Source organism: Vulpes vulpes, chromosome 13, assembly GCF_048418805.1.
Source record: "Vulpes vulpes isolate BD-2025 chromosome 13, VulVul3, whole genome shotgun sequence".
NCBI classification, from domain to species: domain Eukaryota; kingdom Metazoa; phylum Chordata; class Mammalia; order Carnivora; family Canidae; genus Vulpes; species Vulpes vulpes.
In genome coordinates, this window is record NC_132792.1 from 95,339,435 (window position 1) to 95,362,198 (window position 22,764).

The 22,764-nt window shown below is 46.6% G+C and overlaps 1 protein-coding gene across 16 annotated transcripts in view; it reads right to left on the reverse strand.

The window, feature by feature from the left end:
* Nucleotides 1-5,308: 5,308 nt before the first annotated feature.
* TMEM241 (transmembrane protein 241) overlaps nucleotides 5,309-22,764 on the reverse strand; it is a 123,565-nt gene continuing 106,109 nt past the window's right edge. For 9 of the 16 annotated variants that reach the window (XM_072735087.1, XM_072735088.1, XM_072735083.1 and 6 more), the window contains one exon: nucleotides 8,555-9,544. In XM_072735087.1, coding sequence (XP_072591188.1) covers nucleotides 9,266-9,544 — 279 coding nt within the window. In that variant the 3' untranslated portion in view covers nucleotides 8,555-9,265. Of the gene's footprint in view, nucleotides 7,876-8,086; nucleotides 8,437-8,554; nucleotides 9,545-16,283; nucleotides 16,349-22,764 lie in introns of those variants that run through there. The other 7 variants (XR_003236183.2, XR_011996750.1, XR_011996751.1 and 4 more) reach the window with 4 other exon arrangements.

The following is a 22,764-nucleotide window of genomic DNA, read 5'->3' on the forward strand; positions in this document are numbered from 1 at the left end:
ATGACTACCTGCTACCTCTCTTCTGAACTCTCTCACCTACCTCCAGGTGCTGGGGACCCCCATTCCTACCCCCACTCCCAGTTTTTCCATGCCCCATGTTCAGGTCTCCTACCCCAGGCAAAGATGTGGCTGCTCTGGGAAGGAGCCTTTGATAGGAGTTTATGAAGTACTTAAAAACCTGAGCCTAACACAAAAGGCCATGTATTGCATGATCCCTGTTCACATGAAATCTCCAGAACAGACAAACCTGTAGATGTAGAAAGTGAATTGCCTGGTCAGCCGGAGCAGAGTAGGGAGGAATGACAATGAGTGCAGGGTTTCTTTCTGGGGTGATGAAAATATTCTAAAATCAGATAGTGGTGATGGTTGCAGAATCCCTTGAACATACTAAAATCCACCAAATTGCACATTTTAAATGGGTGCATTTTGGGACATGTGAATATATCTCAGAAAAGCTGCTTTTTTAAAACAAAGCTCTGTTGGCGGTCTTCTTGTAGGCTCAGCACCTCTGTGAGAACAGGGAATGGATATAGTGACCCATGAACAACTAGGTTTGAACCAATCAGGTCCACTTGTACCTAGATTGTTTTCAAAAAATATACCTAAAATACTACAAATGCATTTTCTCTTCCTTATGATCTTAATAGCATTTTTCTTTTTTCTAGCTTAAATTATTATAAGAATACAGCATATAATACATATAACATACAAAACACATGTAATCAACTGTTTATGTTATCAGTAAAGCTTCTGGTCAACAGCAGGCTATTAGTAGTTCAGTTTTTGGGGAGTCAAAAGTTCTACGTGAATTTTTGACTTGCAAGGGTGGGGGAGTCAGCACCTCTATCCCCTGTGTTGTTCAAGGGTCAGCTGTATTTGCTTTCCGTCTACAGTCACATGGAAAGTCACAGGGAGCTGCTCCTGCCAGAACAAGGGAGAATCTGCCCGGGGACAACCTCACGCTTCCCTTTGGGAGGAGGATCTGCGTCGGGCCTCACGGATGTGAGGAGGCAGGCCTACCTTCAGCGGTGTAGTCCTAGATGTAGTCGCTGGTGCTGGAGCAAGCGGAATCACCTGCAACCTAGACGAGCCCCCGCCCTGCCTTGGGGAATTCACTGTGCGAGTGTGATGAAGGAATGAAGGAAGGGGTGAGGAGAAAGTGAAGGAATGATTGACCTCACTTGCCAGGACACAGAGAGCCTGGGGAGCCCCTAGGATTCTACCTCTGACTTAGCACCCTCTTCCCCAAGATCCCCGAAACTTCCAGGGGCCCTGCAGACCCACTGGCCCTGGGAATGGAGGGGGGTTGGGGGGGCTGGATTAAGTCCCTGCACTTCCAAGGCTCCACTGCACTCCCTGAGGCTCCTTCGGAGTGAGGGTGTGAAGACAAATGGGCACAAAAGCCTTGCCTTGCCAGCCCTGTGGGCCATTTTGCACCGCAGGCAGGAAATAAATGACTCAAATGTTCCTTTTGGCTCAGGCAGTTGTTGAAATGGGATTCCACTCTCAGCTGCCAAGGGCGGGGAGCGGAGGGGGAGAAGGGGGCGCGGTTCCTTCAGACCCCTCCCCGGTGGATCCTGGATGGAACCACACAAAGCTTCATACACCACTGTTTGTTTTACTAAGGGCAGGACGCTGCTGGTCAGGCTGCAGAGAATCAGCTCCCTGCAGGAGCAAAGAATCCCTCATTTCACGAGGAGCTTGGGGTGTCCGCTGCCTCTGAAAGGTTCCAGGACAGAGAGAGTCTTGTATAGGTTCTGGAATGCTCTGGGCCTTCCTGGTGGTTTGGAGGACCCAGGAGATGCCCAGCAGGTGGCTTGCGAGGGACCTGGGTGGTGATGCCTGGCAGTGAGGGCCACCAGTTGGGGGGGGAGGGGAGCTTGTCTCCTCTGGTTTGCTCAGAATCCAGTGATCTGGGGCGGGAGGATGAGGTGAGTGGGCAATGCCTGTGGACAACCCATAGCATGGGCAGGGGCCACGGAGATGGGTGGTGAAAACATTCTGGAGCTCCTCTGGTCTCCTTTGGGCTACAGAGCAGGGAGCTTGCGGAGGTGTCCTGTCCTGTCAGTCTCCGAGGCCTCATCTAGAGGCTGGACCTTCAGGACTGTAAAGAGTTAATGATAAAACATTTTGGGAGCACCTGCACCCCATACAGAGCACCACGGGCACTTCCTTCCCAGCATTTAAATCACAGCCGGGCTGACCCAACCTACCTCCCCAGCCTCTCACAGGCTTCGGCTTTGGCACTCGGCTGCCACTCCCTGAGCGTGGTCAGACCTCCCTGCCTCCGACTCTGCTCACTGGTCCCTGCTCTCCTGTCCCCTCGCATGGGAGGGGAGGGCCCACAGGTGGGCTGAGAGCTCAGGCAGCCTCCTGCGAGTCCTCCCACCCCCTGTAACTGGCCTCAGGGAAGTTACTCACCTTCTCTGTGTCTGCCGCCTCCTGGGCAAAAAAACGAGGCCACAAGCAGTTCCTCTACCAGAGGCTCCTTGGGAGGCTACAGGGAGATGCCTCAGGAGCGAAGCACTTGGAGCAACACCGGGCGGCGCAGGGCAAGCCTCAGGGCCTGCCACACGGCCCGTACATCTCTAACTCGGCGCTGAAGTGTGTGGGAGACGCCGCACGTTCTGGAAGAGAAGTTCCTGACTTTTCGGGAGGTGCTCAGAAGAGTCCGTGCTTCCTTTCCCAGCTTTATTCTCTTAAAAGCCCTTCACTCCCTGAAATGCTATTTCCTTGTCCGTCTCTACCCGCGCTGGAAGCAAGCTCCAGGAGGGCTTGTCTTGCTCACGGTTCTGTCCACGGGGCCCGAGCAGAGCCGGACGCCAAGCGGACTCTCGATATGTTTTGAATGAACAAATGTGTAAAGGAGGTACCTCAACGCCAGGTACAGATCTGGCCTGTACTGGGGCTCTGGGCAAGCCTGGCGCCGTCAGCCGGGGCCCTGCTCCTGGGGCTAGAGCTCAGCTGGAGCAGGGACCGCTTCTCCCGAGCAACGGTCTGCTCTGCGGAGGGGCTCAGAGCACAGACTGGAGCCACCAAAGAGGACCAGAATTCTAGGACCTCTGTCTCTTTATCTATTGCTGTGGGACAAATTTCCCTGAAACTTAGTGGCTTAAAACAATTTTACCTTATCTCATAATTTTGTGGTTAGGGATTCATGCAGGGGATCCCTGGGTGGCACAGCGGTTTGGCGCCTGCCTTTGGCCCAGGGCACGATCCTGGAGACCCGGGATCGAATCCCACGTCGGGCTCCCGGTGCATGGAGCCTGCTTCTCCCTCTGCCTGTGTCTCTGCCTCTCTCTCTCTCTCTGTGACTATCATAAATAAATAAAAATTAAAAAAAAAAAAAGGAATTCATGCAGGTGCAGCTGGGCTGGGCGATTCTTCTGCTCCACGTGGCATCAACTGAGGTCACTTGATGACAGCCAGCTGGCAGATGGGCTGGTCGAGAGGCTCCAGGACAGCTTCCCTCACAGTCTGGTAGCCTGATGGGATGTCTAGAAGGGGGTGCTCGGCAGGGACTGTCTCCTGGAGTGCCTGCACCTGGTCTCTGCAGCACAGAAGCCCCATGGTGGTCAGACTTCCACATGTCAGCCCAGGGCTCCCAGAGGCTGCTCTAGAAGACTAAGGTAGATGCTGCAAGGCTACTTTTGACTCGGCCTTGAAAGTCATGTAGCATCACTTCCACCATGTTCTACTGGTAGCAAGCAAGTCACAGAGCTAGCCCAGGTTCAAGAGAAAGGGCAAGAAAATTCACAGGAGAGTGAATACCCTTGGGTGGCGGTGCAGGCATCGGGGGAACAAGCTGGCACAGCCTCCCTCTGTGTGGGGCTGGGGGACAGAACCTGAAGTGAGGGCAGGGCCAGGAGAAGCTCAACAGCCTCACTCCTTTGACTGGCTTTCCCAGGAACAAGAATCAAAGAACCAGTGACTCCCAAAGAGTCCCAACCACCTGAACTTCCAGATGATTCCATATTCTATTTCAATACTTTGCCCAAGTCAACTACTCAAAAAAGATACCATGTTCCAAGCGTTCACAACCACCTATTGTATCTGTACATGCTTATGTGTTTCAGCCAGATCTGTAGCTGTACACCCGCTGGTGGGCCTGCAGACCTAAGTGTCAGTCACCGAGGCTCTTCAACCTTCAAATCCTTCAGCCACCGAAAAATGCCAGTCCCTGGGAAACCGAGACTGAGAATTCAACAGTGGCTGCTTGTTCTGGAAACGTTACGAGCTATAGTTCAGTTGGGAGCAGTGCCATTCCCAAAGTGCTGCTGGTTGCTCCAACCCTGTGCAGGGTGGACCTCAGACACAGCCCGAGGGGGGAGGCGGGTGGGAAGCTGGGACACAGGCCACAGACCCCACCTTTTAGCAAAGACACAGCCTCCAGGGAGAAAGTGACAAGTGGCCTCACAGATGTCAGGAATCCACATGGAAGCACTCATGCGCAGAACTGATAACTCCCTGTAAAATGTTCCTCCTTCACAACAGAACTCTCTCAGGTGAAGATGCGCAGGCTTAATCAGAGAGACCTGGGCTCGAGCCCTAGCTGGATGACCCTGGAAAAGTCATGGGACCTCCCCGAATCTCCTTAGTAAAACGGAGGAGAATGTTGCTTGCCTCACCACTGGTAAAACTAAATGACGTGACACACAGAAAGTACCTAGCACAGTGTGTGGCATTTGATAAGCATTCAGCAACTGAGTGTCTTAGATGTCGTTATGGGGTTGGTAACCCCAGCAGCTGCTGCCAACATCGGTCTCCTTGCCACTTCCCTGGCCCAGTGTAGATGAATTGCTCCAAATTAGCACTGACCAACAGACACATCATGTGAGCTAAATGTAGAGATTGCAATTTTCTAGCAAGCCCATTAAAAAAGATAAAAAGAAATGAGAAATTCATTTTGATAACATTTTATTTAATCCAATCTATCAAAATGCTATTTCGATCCATAACCAGTATAAAATTATTACAAAATATTTTACATCCTTTTTTTTTATATGAAATCTTTGAAATCAGCATACACTTACACTTATTTACAGCACATCTGAATTTGGACACATACCATTTCGGTGCTCAATGGCCACATGTGGCTATGCTGGGTCAGCCTACAGGATGGCACAGGACCAGGACAATAAGTTGGGTGGCCCTCCCTGTTCAGAGCTAAGCGGCCTGGATGTTGGCAGAAGTCTGGCCTGTCTTGAAGATGCAAGAGCCCTCCCCTCACAGCCCCCACCCCCAAGGATAATAACTATTTTTACAATACTCTCCAGCTGAGTTTGAAGAGAAGAAAAAGAAAGGCAAATTACCATGAAAACAAATGGTTTATTTTTCTTTATATCCATAGCAAATTAGGAACAATACACAATCTTACAGAACCTTGCCTCTCCTAATAGAAAGCATACTCTTTATTTGTACAAATGAAAAAAAAAAAAAAAAAAAGCACCATGGCTTTGACTTGGAGCCAGCAAGGTCAGGGACCATCAGGACCCAGACAGGACATGGTGAAATGGATCATCTTCCACAGAAGGGAGTGCTGGGGTTGCCTGGAGATTCCCACCCAGAGAGGGGCCCAGGGAGCCACAGAAAATGACAACTGAGGTTGCACTAATCTGGGCCAGTCCCTGGCTCTACAGACCTCTGGGCTCACCTGCATTCAGAGCTGAGCATGTAAATTTGGGCATAAAACATAGAAGTTAAGGTTTGGGGGTGGGGGTGGAGAAAAAAGCCCTAGAAGAGATGGAGGTTGAAGGAAACAGAGTGGTATAATGAAGAAACACCTTAATCCTCTGCCTCCTGCTAATGTCAAAGTAAGAAAAGATGTGAGATTTTAAAACAATGAAACTAGACCACTTCCTTACACCATACACAAAAATAAACTCAAAGCAGATTAAAGACCTAAATGTGAGACCTGAAACCATAAAAATCCTAGAAGAGAGCACCGGCAGTACTCATTCTGACATCAGCTGTGGCAACATCTTTCTAGATCTGTCTCCTGAGGCAAGGGGATCAAAAACAAACCAGTGGGACAACATCAAAATAAAAAGCTCTGCACAGCAAAGGAAACCATCAATAAAACAAAAAGACAACCTACTGAATGGGAGAAGATATTTGCAAATGATATATCCAATAGGGGGTAATATCCAAAATATATAAAGAGCTTATACAAAAAACAAACAAACAAACAAACAATCTGATTAAACAATGGGCAGAGGACCCAAACAGACATTACTCCAAAGAAGACAACCAGATGGCTGACAGACATGTGAAAAGATGCTCAATATCACTCATCCTCAGGGAAATGCAAATCAAAACCACAATGAGCTATTACCTCACACCTGTTAGAATGGCTAAAATCAAGAGAAGAAACAGCAAGTGTTGTGAGGATGTGGAGAAAAGGGAGCCCTCATGCACTGTTGTGGTGAACGCAAGCTGGTGTAGCCACTGCGGAAAACAGTGTGGAGGTGTCTCACCAAATTAAAAATAGAAATACTATATGATCCAGTAATTCCACCCCTGGGTATCCACCCAGGGAAAATGAAAACAGTAAAATATGAAAAAGACATATACACCTCTATATTTATTGCAGCATTATTTACAATAGCCAAGATATGGAAGTAGTCTAAGTGTCTACTGATAGATTACTTCTGGTAAAGAAAATGTGATATATATAGATACATATATGCAATGGAATATTATATATATATTATGGCTGTATAATATTCCATTGCACATATATATAGAAATACTATATGATATATATGTGCATATATATATATATGCAATGGAATATTATACAGCCATAAAAAAGGATGTGGTCATGCCACATGAGGCAACATGGATGGATCTTATGCTAAGACAAGCCAGACAGAGAAAGATAAATACCATATGACTCCACTTACAAACAGAATCTTAAAGAATGAATAAACAAAGAGTGGAATCAGAACTACAGAGTACAAACTGATGATTGCCGGAGGGGGTACAGGGATGGGCAAAACAGGCAAAGGGAAGAGGGAGCTATAGGCTTCCAGTTATGGAATGAGTAAGGCATGGGAGTAAGAAGTGCAGTGTAAGGAATACAGTCAAAATTATAATAGTGATGTATGAGGACAGGTGGTACTCTTGTGGTGAGCAGAGCATAAGGTATAAACTTGTCAAATCACTAAGTTGTACACCTGAAATCAATATAACGTGTCAACTCTACTCAAACTTAAAAAATTAAAATTAAAAAAATGAAAAATAAAAACAATGGGACCCTGGAATGCCATTAAAAAAATAATCAAACGAAAAAAATTTTAAAATCCTTGGTAGAGATTTTTTTAAGAGGTCTTCCTGGGGCACCTGGCTGGCTCAGTCAGTTAAGTGTCTGCCTTCAGCTCAGGTCATGATCTCAGGGTCCTGGGATCCAGTCCTGAGTGGGCTCCCTGCTCAGTGGGAGTCTGCTTCTCCCTCTTCCCACACCGCTTCCCACTGCTTGTGCTCTGGCTTTCACGCTTTCTCTCAAATAAATAAAAAATAATAATAAAATAAAAATTTAAAAAAAAATCTTAAAGAAAAAAAAAACAGATCTCCCGGAAACAGGAGACGGGCCCATTAACTGTGCATGATTCTTTCCAGACTTACGAATCTCCGTTTGCCTGGACGGCACCTGGAAAGACAGGCTTAAGATGACATTTGGTCAGATGCCACTTGCCACAAAAGATGAAGAACTGAGTTTTACAAAGAGGGTTTTGTGGGAGCAGAAGAACAAGGGCAATTCTAAACCCATTTTTCTATTTGATCCTCAGCCTCTATAAAGTTTAACACCTCTGATGAAGAACAAAAAGCAAACTGAAACTCCATCTGCATAGAGGTCACTCTGAACATCTTTACCTTTTTTTTTTTTTTTTTTTTTTTTAATTTTTATTTATTTATGATAGTCACACACAGAGAGAGAGAGGCAGAGACACAGGCAGAGGGAGAAGCGGGCTCCATGCACCAGGAGCCTGATGTGGGATTCGATCCCGGGTCTCCAGGATCGCGCCCTGGGCCAAAGGCAGGCGCCAAACCGCTGCGCCACCCAGGGATCCCTGAACATCTTTACCTTAAATGACACACAGAGAACAGGAAAAGACCAGGAAATGGACTGAAGGTACTCGAGTTCCAAATCTACTAATCCATTCCCATTTGTTTCGTTTTCTGTTTATTTTTTCAATAAATTGGAGAGAATGTGCAGAAAGAATGGCCCCTGACTGAGCTAACTTTACTCTTCCCAGAGCTGAGAATGGACAGGCTGAGTTCCCAGATGCTAAAGATGGTTCTCCATCCATGACGCAGACGTCCAACACCGAAGGCTGGCTTCCTGCCTGGGGAGCAGTGGCTGCAGCTTCACTACCTCCTACATCTCGACATGACCACAACTTACACCCGGCGGGACAATCAGGTATTCAATACCTGTCATCAGCAGAAATATTGGGAGTTACACATTATTCTCTTAAACCTTCATGGTGGGTTCAGAATCAAGTTACTACTTCATGCATATTCATTTCTTTTGATTCCCACACAGGCCAGGTTTAGAGTTTTAATCCAATTTTTATTTTATTTATTTTTATTATTACTTTTTTAATCCAATTTTTAATCTGGGATGAAAAATATACTTCTGTGTTCAATGATTTGAAACCTCCTCTGAGCCATCCGGGAATTAGACGGATTAAAAGCTTTAAGGAATATGAATATAAATGTGTGTGCTTGTGTGTATACATAGGTTCTGTTTGTTTCACTGTCCAGGGAGCATATCCATCAGTAATTATAAAGTTTATTCCCTCTGATGATCATGTAGGAGCAAGTTAACCTAATAGTAGGCAAAAAAAAAAAAAGAATGTACGAAGTCAACACAACATGACACACAGCCACAAAAAAGGCTTCAGCACCCACTCTGGAGTGATAGTGTCCTTACTAGTGTTTGCTCCTCATTGCTGCCCCAGCCCCCAGGGGAAGCCCTCCCAAGGAATTTTATCTGCGCTCATAAGCGGGTGAGTGTGGGCTCCAGGCAGCACACGAGAGCAAAGGAAGGACGTCCCCCTGGAAGAGTCTCTAAAGATATAAAACACAACACAACACAAAAAGTGCAGTGAAATACCTTGAGCCCACCACCAGGTGGTCAAAGCAGTTTTTGGCGGCAGGTGTTGAATACGGAGGCCTGTGTGTCAATCAAGTGAGCAGAGCCATCCCCAGGAGGGACCTCCCCATACACATACCCTGCATCTGGGTTTACATGGTGTGGTCAGCAGGGCTCGAGTGAGCCTCTTGAAGCAGGAAGACACAACCCAGTGCATTCTCTGCAGCAGCCAGGAGACCCCCGGAGAGGGCTCTCCTTGATGCCCTGAGAAGTGGGGGCCTCAGTGTCTCTGCTTTCTTCCTCCTGACACATGCGACAGGGAGTTCCAAGGCTCAGGGGCTGCTCACTCCAGCTGGCAGCCTGGGAGTCTACTCTTCCTGCCTTCAGGAGCTCTTCTGCTCCGAGAAAACCAGCAAGGCCTCTCCAAGTCCACCGAGCAGGAGGCTGCAAGAAATAGCAAGAGGTTAGCTTTCTGGTCCCTTGAGTATGGAGGCTGCATACCCATTGAGCTGCCCAGTGCCCACCTGCAGCAGGGCAAGGGGTCCTTCATTCTGTGGAAGGGACCCTCTCATCCCCTGCCTAACCTGCCCTGCTGTCAGGTCGGGCCTGGTGATCCCAAGTAAACGTCAGCTGTGTGGCAGGAGGGGAGAGGGCTGCAAGGTGGGGTTGGAGCCTTTCCCCCCAGGAAGCAGGGGTGGTATCCCGCTCATCCTGACCCGGCACAGGAGACTGTACTCCAGCAAATGCTCTGCAGCAGATGCAGAGGGGACAGCGCTTCCCATACAGCTGCTAGGGGGCCTTTTTGCAGAGGAGGCTTGATGACAGGACTACACCATGCAGGTATCCATAATCTTACTGTGACTGAAGTGACAGTCTCTGCACCCTGCTACTTCACTGAGACTAACAGAACAGTTAGAGATGAAAATACTAACGGCAAATCATGAATTTCCCACCGGAGCAGAAAGAAATATAGTCAGCGATTTGAAAATGAAAAGGTAGTGGGAACACTGCAGACGGTGAGAAGGAGGAGTTGACTATTTTAACATGCCTCTAAGTAATTAATAAGATTTTATTTATTTATTTGACAGAGGGGAGATCCAAAGAGCACAAGCAGGGGGAGTGGCAGAGGAAGAGAGCTGAGCAGAGAGCCCAATGCAGGACTCGATCCCAGGACCCTGGGATCATGACCTGAGCTGAAGGCAGGTGCTTAACCGACTGAGCCACCCAGGCATCCCCACATGCCTCACATTTAATACATCCAGAGGTCTGTACATTTTCTATCTTAAACTTCTCAGCAGACAATCTGCTGTCTGAATCCTCAAATTCTTCCCAAAAAGCACTTCTGGGGACTGGGCTGGGCCGTCACTGAAGGATTATGATGGGAGGTCCCTGGTGATGAAATGCTCTGGATCAGAGGTGTCAATGGCCTTTCGGTTCCATGTGTGCCTCCATGTACCCACATGCAGCACATACACACCTAGGCCGTGGCGTCTTTACGTGTCCGACACACACCCAGGGCACCCAATATATGAGACACACGGTGGCTGTGAACATTGCCAGTGAGAAATGTCACCTATGTGAGTGACTCTGACATAAAGAAAACTTGTACCATTTACCTCATTCAGCACAGGGATGAACTAAGTGTGAGACTATTAAAACAATAAAGTGAGTTCAAACTGGCTCAGGTGTTTACCAGCTACGTGACCCTGTGCATGCTATCCAGCTTTCGTCTCGTCTGTGCCACAGGAGACGGTCACATCCAGCAATCTCTGTGAGGCTGCAAAAGGTATACATGAAGCCATCACCCCCACACTTGGCCTGTAATGGACAAGTGATAGAATATTATCCTATCGGCTAGCTGACTGTCCTCCCAGGGCAGCAGTGTCTTCCTCCCTGGCCCTCAGAGCTGGCTTCCTGATGCTGCTTGAAGACTTCACCTGGGGGGCACATCCCACTGCGCAAAGGGTTCAAGCCGGTGTCGATGGGCCTCTGACTCATGGAAGACCCTGGGCACATGGTTCCTCCCTCCAGGGGGAAGTCCTTCCTCAGGCTGACCCAACAGCTGCTTTTTACAACCTTGCCTGTGAGTCCCAGTTCTGCCTTTTAGAACAACAGAGAACAAATCTACTCCCTTCCCCCTGTCAACCCTAGAGAGGGAAAAGCCCCTAAACCACCATCATCTCCTCTCCCTGGTGACTACAGGCCTCTGGGTGAGAGCAGAGGCACTCGTTAGGTAGACAGTCACTGGGGGACGGGGCCAGGAGGGTGTCCCACCCCCCAGGGAGGGGACCAGCTGGGATGGAAAGGTGAGAGCTGAGGGGGATGGATGCCTGGTCTCCAAAGCTCCAAGTTGGAATGTACTTTCTTCTTTGCCCAGAAATACTATGAATAGTGGCAATAAGTCCATAAATTCTCTTTAATGCACATTTAACTCATAATAATGCAACTGAAATTAGCATTTACGTTAGAGGTGAAACAAATGCCCGAGGACCTTCCTAGATCTATAATCATCGTTTAAAGGATTGCTTCTGTAAGAAACTGGGGTCCAAGTTCCAGAAGACCATATGTGGAAACATGACCCATTTGTGCTGGTGCCTGGTCTAATTCAGGGACATCTCTTTGGATGAAAAAGTAACCGAACGGGAAGCCATTCTTTTGGTCCAGAGGCTCAGCTCTGAAGGCCAGGCTTTTCCTTTTTCACAGATCTTACTGTTCCTTTCAACATCCCTTAAAGAACACACACACACACACACACACACACACACACACACACAGTCTTAACACCCCCCCACCCCCACCCGCACCCCCCAGGCAAGTTCAGAGTCACTGTGACCTGGCGCATAGGCTGCACGGGCCTTTGGCCTTGGGAGGGGCTTATTTCTGCAAATGTAACGGGGGGCTCAGTCATTTCTGCAGCTTCCAGTAATCCTCCGCAGTCACCAGGGAGAAGAATAGGCTACGGGCTGGCTCGTTGCCCCTTCTCCCCCCACGGCCTTAGAACAATGCCGAAGTGTAATAACCTTGCATTTCATCCGCTGGGCTTCGTTAGCTATTTCATGAAACACCAAAGCAGCTTAGTGAATGCTCAGAAGGAAACAAACCTTGGTTCAAGTTTACTGGTAAGAGAGCCAGGGAGGTAAGCTTTGATGTTGTTTTCTAAACAGCAGGAGAAGCTGACACAGGGCGCAGGAATCTTAATAGCATTACAACTATTTAAGTCAGGGCCTCACTGAACTGTTGGCAAATCTTGTAATCCCCATCATTCCTGAAGTCAACACACTTCATGCAACGAAGGCATACGCACCAGATTGTAGACCTTACCCAGCCAGAAACATCCATCACTAGCTTCTCTTTGGGGTGGGGGTGGGGTGGGGTTTCAGGGTCCCTCCAGTCTTTGCCCATCAGAAGAGGCCTCAACTGTACATTCATTACTGTGCTCATTCAAGCACCTACTGACCCCATGAGATGGGGCAGAGCCTGTACCCTTTTCTGGCTGGGGGCACAGCACTACTGCAGCGCCTAATAAATATTTTTTTCCATGAATGATGATGAATTCTTATCCTTGCTCCTCTTGCTCCCATCCATGTTCCAAACTATTTTGGCTTTTTTTCTTTTCCACGAAAAGCTATTTGCCTAATGTGCCACTCCCTTGCTGAGTGGGACAGTTCACAATCTGATAAATTACTCTGTGTGGAGAGGTAATGAGGGACAGTTCTCTAGAAGGCCCTTCTTAGCATTTTAGAGTTTTTGCATTTTTTAACGAAAATGGAAAACTGATCAATTTCCATCACTGTGATCCTAGCTGCACTCTGGGGTGTGTTGCGGGGAGTAGTACTTCCTGAATTCACTCTTCCTATAAAGAGGCTTGGGCAGTCTCTGTGCAGTGTCTGAAAATAAAGGCAGAAGACATCCTGTGTGGGAGGCTTGTGCTAAGATCCAGCATGTTGGTAACTCATGATCAATGGCGGGCTCCGTGAACGATCAGCAAAGGCAAAGGCGAGAAGGGATCACAGAATCCTCAGAACAAAGAGGTTGTGTTTGGATTATTTGTTTTCTCTTCTTGTATCTAAATACTTGCAAAGGTAAGAGTCTCTCCTACAGTAAAAAGGATTCAAAGAAGGGGCACCCACAACTAATTCTACTCAACAGGGACATTGCTCACGGTTCAGAATTTTCTCTTTTGTATGTGTTGGATCCGCTTTGCTGAAATTCTGGAATAGAGGAGTACATATTGATATATAGCATGAAACTGTTGGTTAAAAGTGAATACTTAAATATTCATCTGGGTATTTAAATTCTGGGCTTGCAACAGATTGTTTTTATAATAAAAACAAGATAATTTGTCAGATAAGAGCAATTGCTTTTAAGAAAAGACTTTAAAAAGTTGACCAACATTGGTACTTAGGTTTATAATTTTTCTCGGTATGGGATGTAGAAGACTGGCCACTCATTTATTCAGTCCTTAGGGCTAGGCAGTGAGCCACACAAGTACATGAGTGTGGTTCCCCTCCTGGAGGAGCTCACAGCCACAGGAAGATGGGGTGTGCACATCTACCTGTCACTTAGCATGGTGTGTGCTACACACAGAGAGGGTGGGAGGGGCTGCTGAGAACCAGACACACAGGCTGACCAAATCTCTAACTCAGGAGATAAGCAAGTTGCTAAGTCTTGCCGAAATTTTAAATGGCATTTTCTCCACTAACCACTGCAAACCTTTACATCCCTGATTCCCAACTGGGGTAGTTCTGCTCCCAAAGGGAGCAGGTGCTATTGGCATCCAGTGGGATAGGGCTCAGGTTTGCATCTAATAACCCTACAAGGCATAGGACAACCCCCCTACAACAAATTATCTGGCCCCAAATATCAACAGTGCTGAGGTGAAAAACCCTACTTCAGATGATGATGTTTCGTGCAGCTAAGCTGCTGGCCAACCCTCCCCCCCAAAACCCCAAAAGGTAGATAATGACACGTCATGCACTCATTTCCTGGATGGTTGACCTCGCTGGGGCCACCCACTGTGTCTGTAGCCTCAGAGCCCACCAAACACCTTTTGTGAAATGAATGAATATATGTGCAAAGGGAGGCTCTCAGACGTAGCTGATACAGGGTTGTCTGGTATCAGCCGGCCTGGTGTGGTGGAGGCTGCGCTGACTTCAAGAGTCCATGTCCTTGTAAGGGGGCAGTCTCTATTCCAGCAGCTGGGGCCATGTGGAAGTACAGGCCCAAAGTAGCCATTGTTCCATATTTTCAAAAGAATCTGGAAACCTGAACCTTTATGGGGAAATCACCTGACTTCTCAACGTCATCCAATTTAAAATTTGCAAACCAAACAAGAAACGACGACGATACAGGCAAACACAGGAGGTCCCAACAAAACAGTTCTGCAGTCCCTGCCCTTTGTGACTTCTGATCAGTTCTAAGCTCCCGCAAGACAGAGGGCAGCCCTGCCGGCGCCCAGGCTCTGAGAGCCGGTCAGCCAGGCTCAGCTTGAGCACACCAGTCTGTGGACAGTGCAGACTAGTTCTGTGCAAAAGACAGGAAATCTGAAATACAGCCTGACACTCCTCCTCTGGTGGTTCACTTTGTGGTTGGAAAATTCTTTGGGGCTGAAAACACACCATCCTTAAACTCAAGAGTTCTCAAAAATCAGGAAATTCCAAAGTCAAGGTTCCTTTTGCAATAATCACACATGCTGTTTCCTTGATTTGGGTACACACAGGCTTTCTTTCCATTTTGTTCAGGGCATACCCATCAAGTTCACAGGACATGAAAGAGCCTGCAGGCTTGGCCTCTTACAGACTGCTGCTGTGATAGTCAGCCTTAGCATTTCCTACCTGCTGGAGGAATCTCACTCCTCTATTTCTCACACTCGGCTCAACACCTGGGTTTTTAAAATTCATTCTGAAATTCTGTACAAAATACAGTAGTCGGAAGTTTACTTGTGAGAACGAAAAACACCATCAAGCATTTAGACTACTGCTATGTAGGTGAAGACATTGACATTTGGGGACAAGTCTCAAGAATGTATCAGGATATCTTGGCAGCTGGGCTTCTGGACGTCACCCACTGTGGGCGTCATGCCTTCCTGGAAGGACAGGTGCAGGGGAAGAAGGGGGGAGCATGGAATTAGCTCCCTTCCCCACAGACGCAGCTCCGGTTCCAAATCACCAACACTCACCATTGGCACCTCCTGCCTCTCTATCCTTCCTGGTCTTCCCGGGGCCAGAAGGCCCAAATCCTCTTCCACCCGCAGCCTTGCTAAGCCTCTCTATTCTGCATAAGGTCCAGTTCAAGCCAGTTCCAAAGCCTTCCTGATGGTCCATCCTCTCTCCTTCCTTCAGCCCTCACATTTGCTGTGCATTCAAACCATGATTGTCTTACCCCACAAATTGTCTTTATGATTTCCCTGCCCTTTCCCCTCCCTGAGCGCTGACATGTCTTTGCATGCAGCAGTCACACAATAAATACTTTTAGCTAACGGACAGAATTATAGTTTATGGTATTAACTAAGACAATGAGATCTTTTTTCTATAATCATTCCACTGGACATTCTGAGTTCACCATGTCAGACCCTCAACAAGAAATAGAGCTGTCTTGTCCTGAGTAATGCTCCTTCTGTGTTGCTGTCGAATTATCTAGAAGTTCTTTATAGATGATCATACTGGGGGGAGAAGAACACAAGGCCAATTTCTCTTATATCTCCATTATGACCCACTTCTACCTAGACACTGTCTATACTGTGGATAAATCCTTGGTGTTTGCCAAGTCAGGTTTAAGGAGGAACAGTAAGGTTATGGGGTCTTGGGCACACACAGGTCTGGTTTTGAATCCTTGTCTAGTCATAGTAGCTATAAAATCCTGGAAACATCACATAATATATATAAAACTAGTAGTTCACCAACAGTGCTTATGCTTGTGTAGATAAGTGGCTGAAAGGTGTGTGGGTGATGTTCTATTTCTTAATTTGGATGCTGGTTATAGTAGGTTCGGTATAATCAGTTTGTGAAAATTCATCAAGTTGCATATTCATGACATATGCACTTCTCAGAATGTATATTTACAGGTCAATAAAATATATATCCCCAAAACCCATTCTTCAACATTTAAGAGGGAAAAAAAAATAGTATCCTGATAAAACCCAAACAATGAATTTGCTTTTCCTCTCTCTGTGCCAAAGACTTACCATCCCACCATTGCACTGGTCAGGATCATATCAAACAGCAATACTGACAAGCCAGCTGTGATGACCTGCAGAAATAATTTCAACAAAAGGGCATCAGAGCAGCAGGACTTCGGTAACCTTCTCCAGAGCCCTTGTTTACAAGCTGAATTCATGTTAGTTCAGATTCCAGACGTCACTTGTTTTTACTTCATGTCCTTTTCCCCACACACTTGCTAGGCCCCTGTATTTAGTGCTTCCTCTGAGCTAAGCATTTGGTGGAGAAAATGCTAAGTCCTAGTCTATTTGGGAGGTGAATATCTTCATAGAAACACTTAACTTACAAACTCTTCAAAAGAGGAGGCACACAGCCAGCATCTCACCCATCTCTCTCTAGGGCAGGCGGAGAATAAGAATATTCCATCTTGTCTTTATGTGCATAAATAATCCCCAAGCCCAGTTCTGCTCATTGATCTATTCCCACATCCTCCAGATAAAAACTTAGCTGTCACCTTGCCTTTGCTCACAGCACCATCTCTCCCCCTGTCCCAATGCCCCTGTTTTTCTGGCCCATGATATAAGTTCTAAGAAACCAGGTGCTGCCTGGGGGAGGGAACAATTAAATCATTAATTAATTATTTGCAGGGGCACCTGGCTGGCTCAGTTAGAGGAGCGTGTGACTCTTGATCTCAGGGTCATGAGTTTGAGCCCCACGTTGGGTGCCGAGATTACTAAAAAAATAAATAAATTTTAAAAAATTATTTGCAAATACCTAGAAGCCAAAAGAGGGAAGAGGTTATCCCTGCATCTCTCAGAGCTAGAAATGACAGAAAAGTCCTTAGGAATGGCATTAAAGGGACTCACACTCCCATAGTATCACTAAACGGTTGGCACAAAGAGTGTGTGTGAACCAAAGACCCAACTCTGTCACCACTTGGAATGCCCGCTCAGGAAAAGATGTTTTTTCCCCAGAATTCTGTATTCTAAAATGCGAGTTGGCTTCCATTGGGAAGGTGAGCCTAAGGACATGCTTTCTTGCAGTGAGAAGGAGCAGGGGGTCATCATGGAATGGGTCCCTCAGGCTGGACACCCTGGGAAATGTGAAATGCCACCTCACTCAAGGGGACTCATGCTGTCCTAGAGGCCTCTCTTAGGGTCTCCAAGCTGGGAATCAGGCAGCAAGCAGGTGGCCAGAAGGAAGGAGTACATTTAATGAGTCTCACCCTCATTCATTTACCATTTCAAAAAAAAGTCTGCAAATATTATTTTTTTTAAAGTCTGCAAATATAAACCAGGAACCTTCAGTACAGAAACTCTGAGACTGTAGAACCTGTGTAATTTACCCACTTGAGGTCCCTCTCTCTTTGCTTCTTTTACTGATTTACAGCAAAAAAACATGACAGCAAAACAGACCTGTGTTTTCTTCAGGAACAAGAATGAGGTGGCGACCAGGTCAGTGAGACAATTGCAAAGCAAAACCCAAAGAACGTGCATGGAGAAAGAGGTTTATCAAAGTGCTGGGGATAGGGGTGGGGGGCAGGTATCTTCAACAACAGGGTGAGTGGCAGCTGTTCTTCTCCTATCCTCCCCCATTTCGTTTAACATTATACTTAGGACCTTCGCATCTATGGTCGTAACTGAAGGGATCTCAAAATTTTATTAGCTTTCCATGCAACTGTCGAGTTTTGGGAACAAGGTTATACCGACCACATCAAGTTAGTGCATCCGCTTCTCTGCTTACCTTCCTAATAAAGGATGAAGGTGATCTTTACTGAGGATGTTAACTCTGACTTGAATGCTTTGGACCTGGATGGACCTTCTAGTTGGGGCTGGCCTTTAACAGCCACTGTCTTAACCAAATCTTCCATTTTCCTTGATTCAAGTCTGTCATTTTCACTTTTTCCAAAAACGTGTTTCATCTAGATTTTCTAATTCATTCACATTTCACTATTTGGAAAGCAATACTATTTTTTCTCATTTGCACCCATGTTTGTTACCTTATGTTTTATTCTTATTTTTATTGTCATTTTCTTTTTTATTTTTCCTTCCTTAGTCTTAACCAAAGTTAAGTTTGTTAATCCCTCTTTACTTTTGCTGCTTCTTGGATATTTCCTGGGATGGAGCCAATGGGGATTTCTTAGAACCGCTGAAATAGGCTTGGTTCTGATGGATGGCCGTGATGTTGGCAGCTTGGCGCAACGGAACACCTCACTAAATTGATGAAGGGTTCAACTGGCCTTTCCTCATTCTTCACCATTGTTTTTAGGCCCTTTGCCCCTTTATACCAGCTTTTCAAGGCCTTCTCTGATGGACTCATTCCTTATTCTGATTGAATCTCTCCACAGCTTCCATCTAGCGTGTGAGGCCGCCACCCTCCACACTCTGGAGTCCTCACAGCCTGGGACGCGTGCCTCCCTTCCTCTGTGCACTTCTTTAGCTCAGGACTAATCCTGTCTGCCATGAGATAGACAACTGGCCTGCTTATTCCTATTAACTGCACCTTTTGCCAAGAAAAACACATCTTAAAACTTCCAAACCAGCCCTTACTTGAAAGTAAGATTGGTTTAGGAGCCACACTGGTGCCTTTGCCATGTGCTGCTTCCTGGAAATGTTTGTACAGTCTCTTGCTTTTCTCCTGAGGCACTTTTTCAAACTTTTCTAAAGTTTTATCTCTCAATGAGCACATTTTCTGCTGGCTGAGACACTCACTAAAATTTCACAAATAGGTGTGTCTTACTGCTATATTGAATGTATAGTGAAGTTGTCTACACTACAGAGCTACTGTGAAGTTCAACGGACCACTTTGTGATCTATTCAGTAGGAACCATTAGGCTTCTATCATTGGCTTCTCTACTTTTTTTTTGCTTCCATTGCCAGCTCAAGCAGTCAGCATTAGAGGCATTTTCTCCCTCCCTCCCTCCCTCCCTCCCTCCCTCCCTCCCTCCCTCCCTCCGTCTCTCTCTCTCTCTCTCTCTCTCTCTCACACACACACACACACACACACACACTCACTCACTCACCAAAGCTCTGCCTCTTCACAAAAGTCATTGCCGAAGATGGGATTAGTAGCAGCCAGCAACGCCTCACCGAGAGGCAGACACTGGGCAGTCAGCCAGGCCAACTTGCCCACTAAGTGACTTGCACCCACACACCAACCTCACCATGTGTGAGGTTCAAATTCATGCTTCAGCAAAGTGAAAGATTTCTATATGCCATGGGCCATCAAGGCTGCTCAAGAATCCTCCAAAGCGGGAATGATACACCTGCTCATGCCAAGGGTCCATTCCACTTCCAGTTCCACCAAGGAACAAACAAAAGCCAGAAGTAGCTAAGGGTGCATGTCTGAGTGCAGAGTGTCCTACACGTGGTTACCTAGGGGAAGGACCTGATAGGTGGAAGAGACTCCCCAAGATCAGGGGTGGGGGACCTGTGGCCAAGAGATAGAGGCTCCAGGGGCCTGGGACCTCAGAGCAGTGAGGAGTAGAACCAACGCCCTGCCTCCCAGGTCAGCCTTCTCTCACAGCCAAAAACAAGAAAGGGCCCACCCACATCACCTCCATACGGCTTTCTTTTTTTTTAAGATTTTATTTTTTAAGTAATCTCTATGCCTAATGTGGGGCTTGCACTTACAACCCTGAGATCAAGAGTCATATGCTCTACTGACTGAGCCAGCCAGGCACCCCTCCATACAGTTTTCTTGGAAAAAAAAAAAAAAAAGAGTCCACTAAAAGCAGGGACTCCCAACAGATATTTGCAAACCATGTTCATAGCAGTATTATTCACAATAGCCCAAATTTGGAAGCAACCCAAGTATCCATCAATGGATGAACGCACAGGCAAAATGTGGTGCATAATTATTTAGCCTTTGAAAGGAAGGCAATTTGGACACAAGAACTCTAAAGACATTATACTAGGCGAAATAAGCCAGATACAGAAGGACAAATATTGTAGCGTTCCACTTACATGAGGTACCTAGAGTAGTCACAGTTATAGAGACAGAAAGTAGAATGGAGGTGACCAGACCCTGGGCTGGAGGGGGGGGGGGGAGGCTGGGAGTGGGGAGTTAGTGTTAACGGGGACAGGGTTTCAGCTTTAGATGATGAAAAAGTTCAGGGTACAGATGTCAGTAAACGTGTAAACTTTTTTTTAACCCTTTAAAACAGCTAAAATCTGCTCTAGACTTCAAATTACTCTTGGCACTTGCCATTCAAGAGACTTCAGTAGCAACCATTCCTAGCAATTGTTGTTCCTGCTTTCAGAAAGCACGTTTAAAAACACACATTTTTCCCCATAGAAGAAAGAGTCCTGTGGTCTGAGGAATGTCTCCGTCGCACACTCAGATCTGAACAACAAACACCAGGACCAGCCGCGGGCTGAGAGATGCCAACAACAGCAGAGCTCAATACATTGTGTCGGGCAGCGGGGCTTTGAACTTCCTGGCTTTGTCCACGGATGTCACAACCTCTGTGTTATTGAAGCAGATTTTGGTATTTAAAGCACATCAGGCTTGTTTTTTAAACATTCATTTCGATCCTAAGACAAATTTTCTGTTTGTCTAAGGGAAGAAGAAAGGGGAATGGTTGTTGGTGGGAACCTGCCAGACAGTCATGCATTTGGGGTGAGGGGGGGATCAGAGTCAGGCTTGGTGTTTGTTATTGCTTTGCTGTTGTTGCTTAAATACATACGACTTAAGAAGAAAGGGATGGATCGCAGCACATAGAAAAGGCCCGAACCTCCTGCTTAAGCTACTTGTAGTGTTCCAAACACGGTTTTAGACCGTCATGTTTGCTCAACAAAGTCCCTCTGCCTGGAACAGTTTCACAGGCCTCCACAGACAATTCCTGCTCACTTTTTGAAAATCCATCTCTAGAAATCTTTTACAGCTTTTAATTAAGATTTATTTATTTTAGATGGGGGGTGAGCATTCACACGAGCGTGAGTGGGGAAGGGTACAGGGAGAGGGGGAGAGAGAGAATCCTCAAGTAGACTCTCCACTGAGTGCGGAGCTGAAACAGGGCTCGATCCCAGGACCCTGAGATCATGACTTGAGTCAGAGTCAGGAGCTGGATGCTTAACCGACTGAGCCACCCAGGCGCCCCTAAAAACTTTTTTGAACCTGCCCTTCACTCCTTCCACACATCTGAGTGGATCAGGCACCTCTTCCAGTCGCTTCCATATCCCTTGGCACTGCACACACCAAACTATGGAAATGTGTGGTCTCCCCAACCAGGCGGGCACCGTTCATCTTTGTATGTTGAGGATCTACCAACAGAGACCTATATATGGTAAGTGGCTGATACATTTTTCCAGAACTCAGTAGTTATCCAAGCTGATAAGTCATAATCTTGTTTATTTTTATTTTTTATATTTTTTGTATTTAAATTCAATTAATTGATATATAGTATATTATTAGTTTCAGAGGTAGAGGTCAGTCAGTTCATCAGTTTTATAGAATACCCAGTGTTCCTTACATCCTGTGCCCTTTTTTTTTTTTTAAAGATTTTATTTATTTATTTATGAGACACACACACACACACACACACACACACACACACACACAGAGGCAGAGACACAGGCAGAGGGAGAAGCAGGCTCCATGCAGGGAGCCCAACATGGGACTCGATCCCGGGTCTCCAGGATCACGCCCTGGGCTGAAGAGGGCACTAAACTGCTGAGCCACCTGGGCTGCCCACCCTGCCCCCTCCTTAATGTCCATGCCACCCTATCCATCCCCTCCAGGAACACTCTGTTTCCTATGATTAAGAGTCTCTTATGGTTTGTCTCCCTCTCTGATTTTGTCTTGTTTTATTTTTTCCTCTCTTCCCCTATGATCCTCTGTTCTGTTTCTTAAATTCCACATATGAGTGAGATCATATGATAATTTGGGAGACACTCTTGTTTATTTTTAAATCCCTTTTCATATATTAGGGGCAGTTGGAACCCAGACTGGAGACACTCTCTGTTCCTCATCTCTGCTTCTTTGCCCAGTTACCTCCAAGAGTCTAGAAAGAGCTCTGCGGGGGAGGATTTGCAACTAGCTCACTCAGGTTCCAAGACCAAAAATACCAGGAAAGATTCTGATTGTCTCCTGGACCAACTGACCATGGCCGGGGTGGGGGTGGGGGTGGGGTGGACAGAGGGAAAGTGCTGGGCACACAGAAGAACAGATGTCTTGCATGCCCTTGCCACCAACACCACCTGGGAGTCTGCAGGAAATGCAGAATATTAGGCCTCACCCCAGACCTACTGAACAACATGTACATTTGAACAGAGAGCCAGGTGACTTGTTTTCATATTCAAACGTGGAGTTCTGCATTACACTCTTCAACTCCAGCGCTGGCTCAAGAACTACTCTGTCCAGCTGGTACAGGACTGCTTGGCACTGCCACATCTCCAAGGAAAGGCAGGCTGTAACTGCTCTTAGACCCATCCAGTATGTTAATAATTTCACACATTTTTTTCAGTCCAATAAAAACTTTCTTTTCACCGATTTCAATTTTGTGTT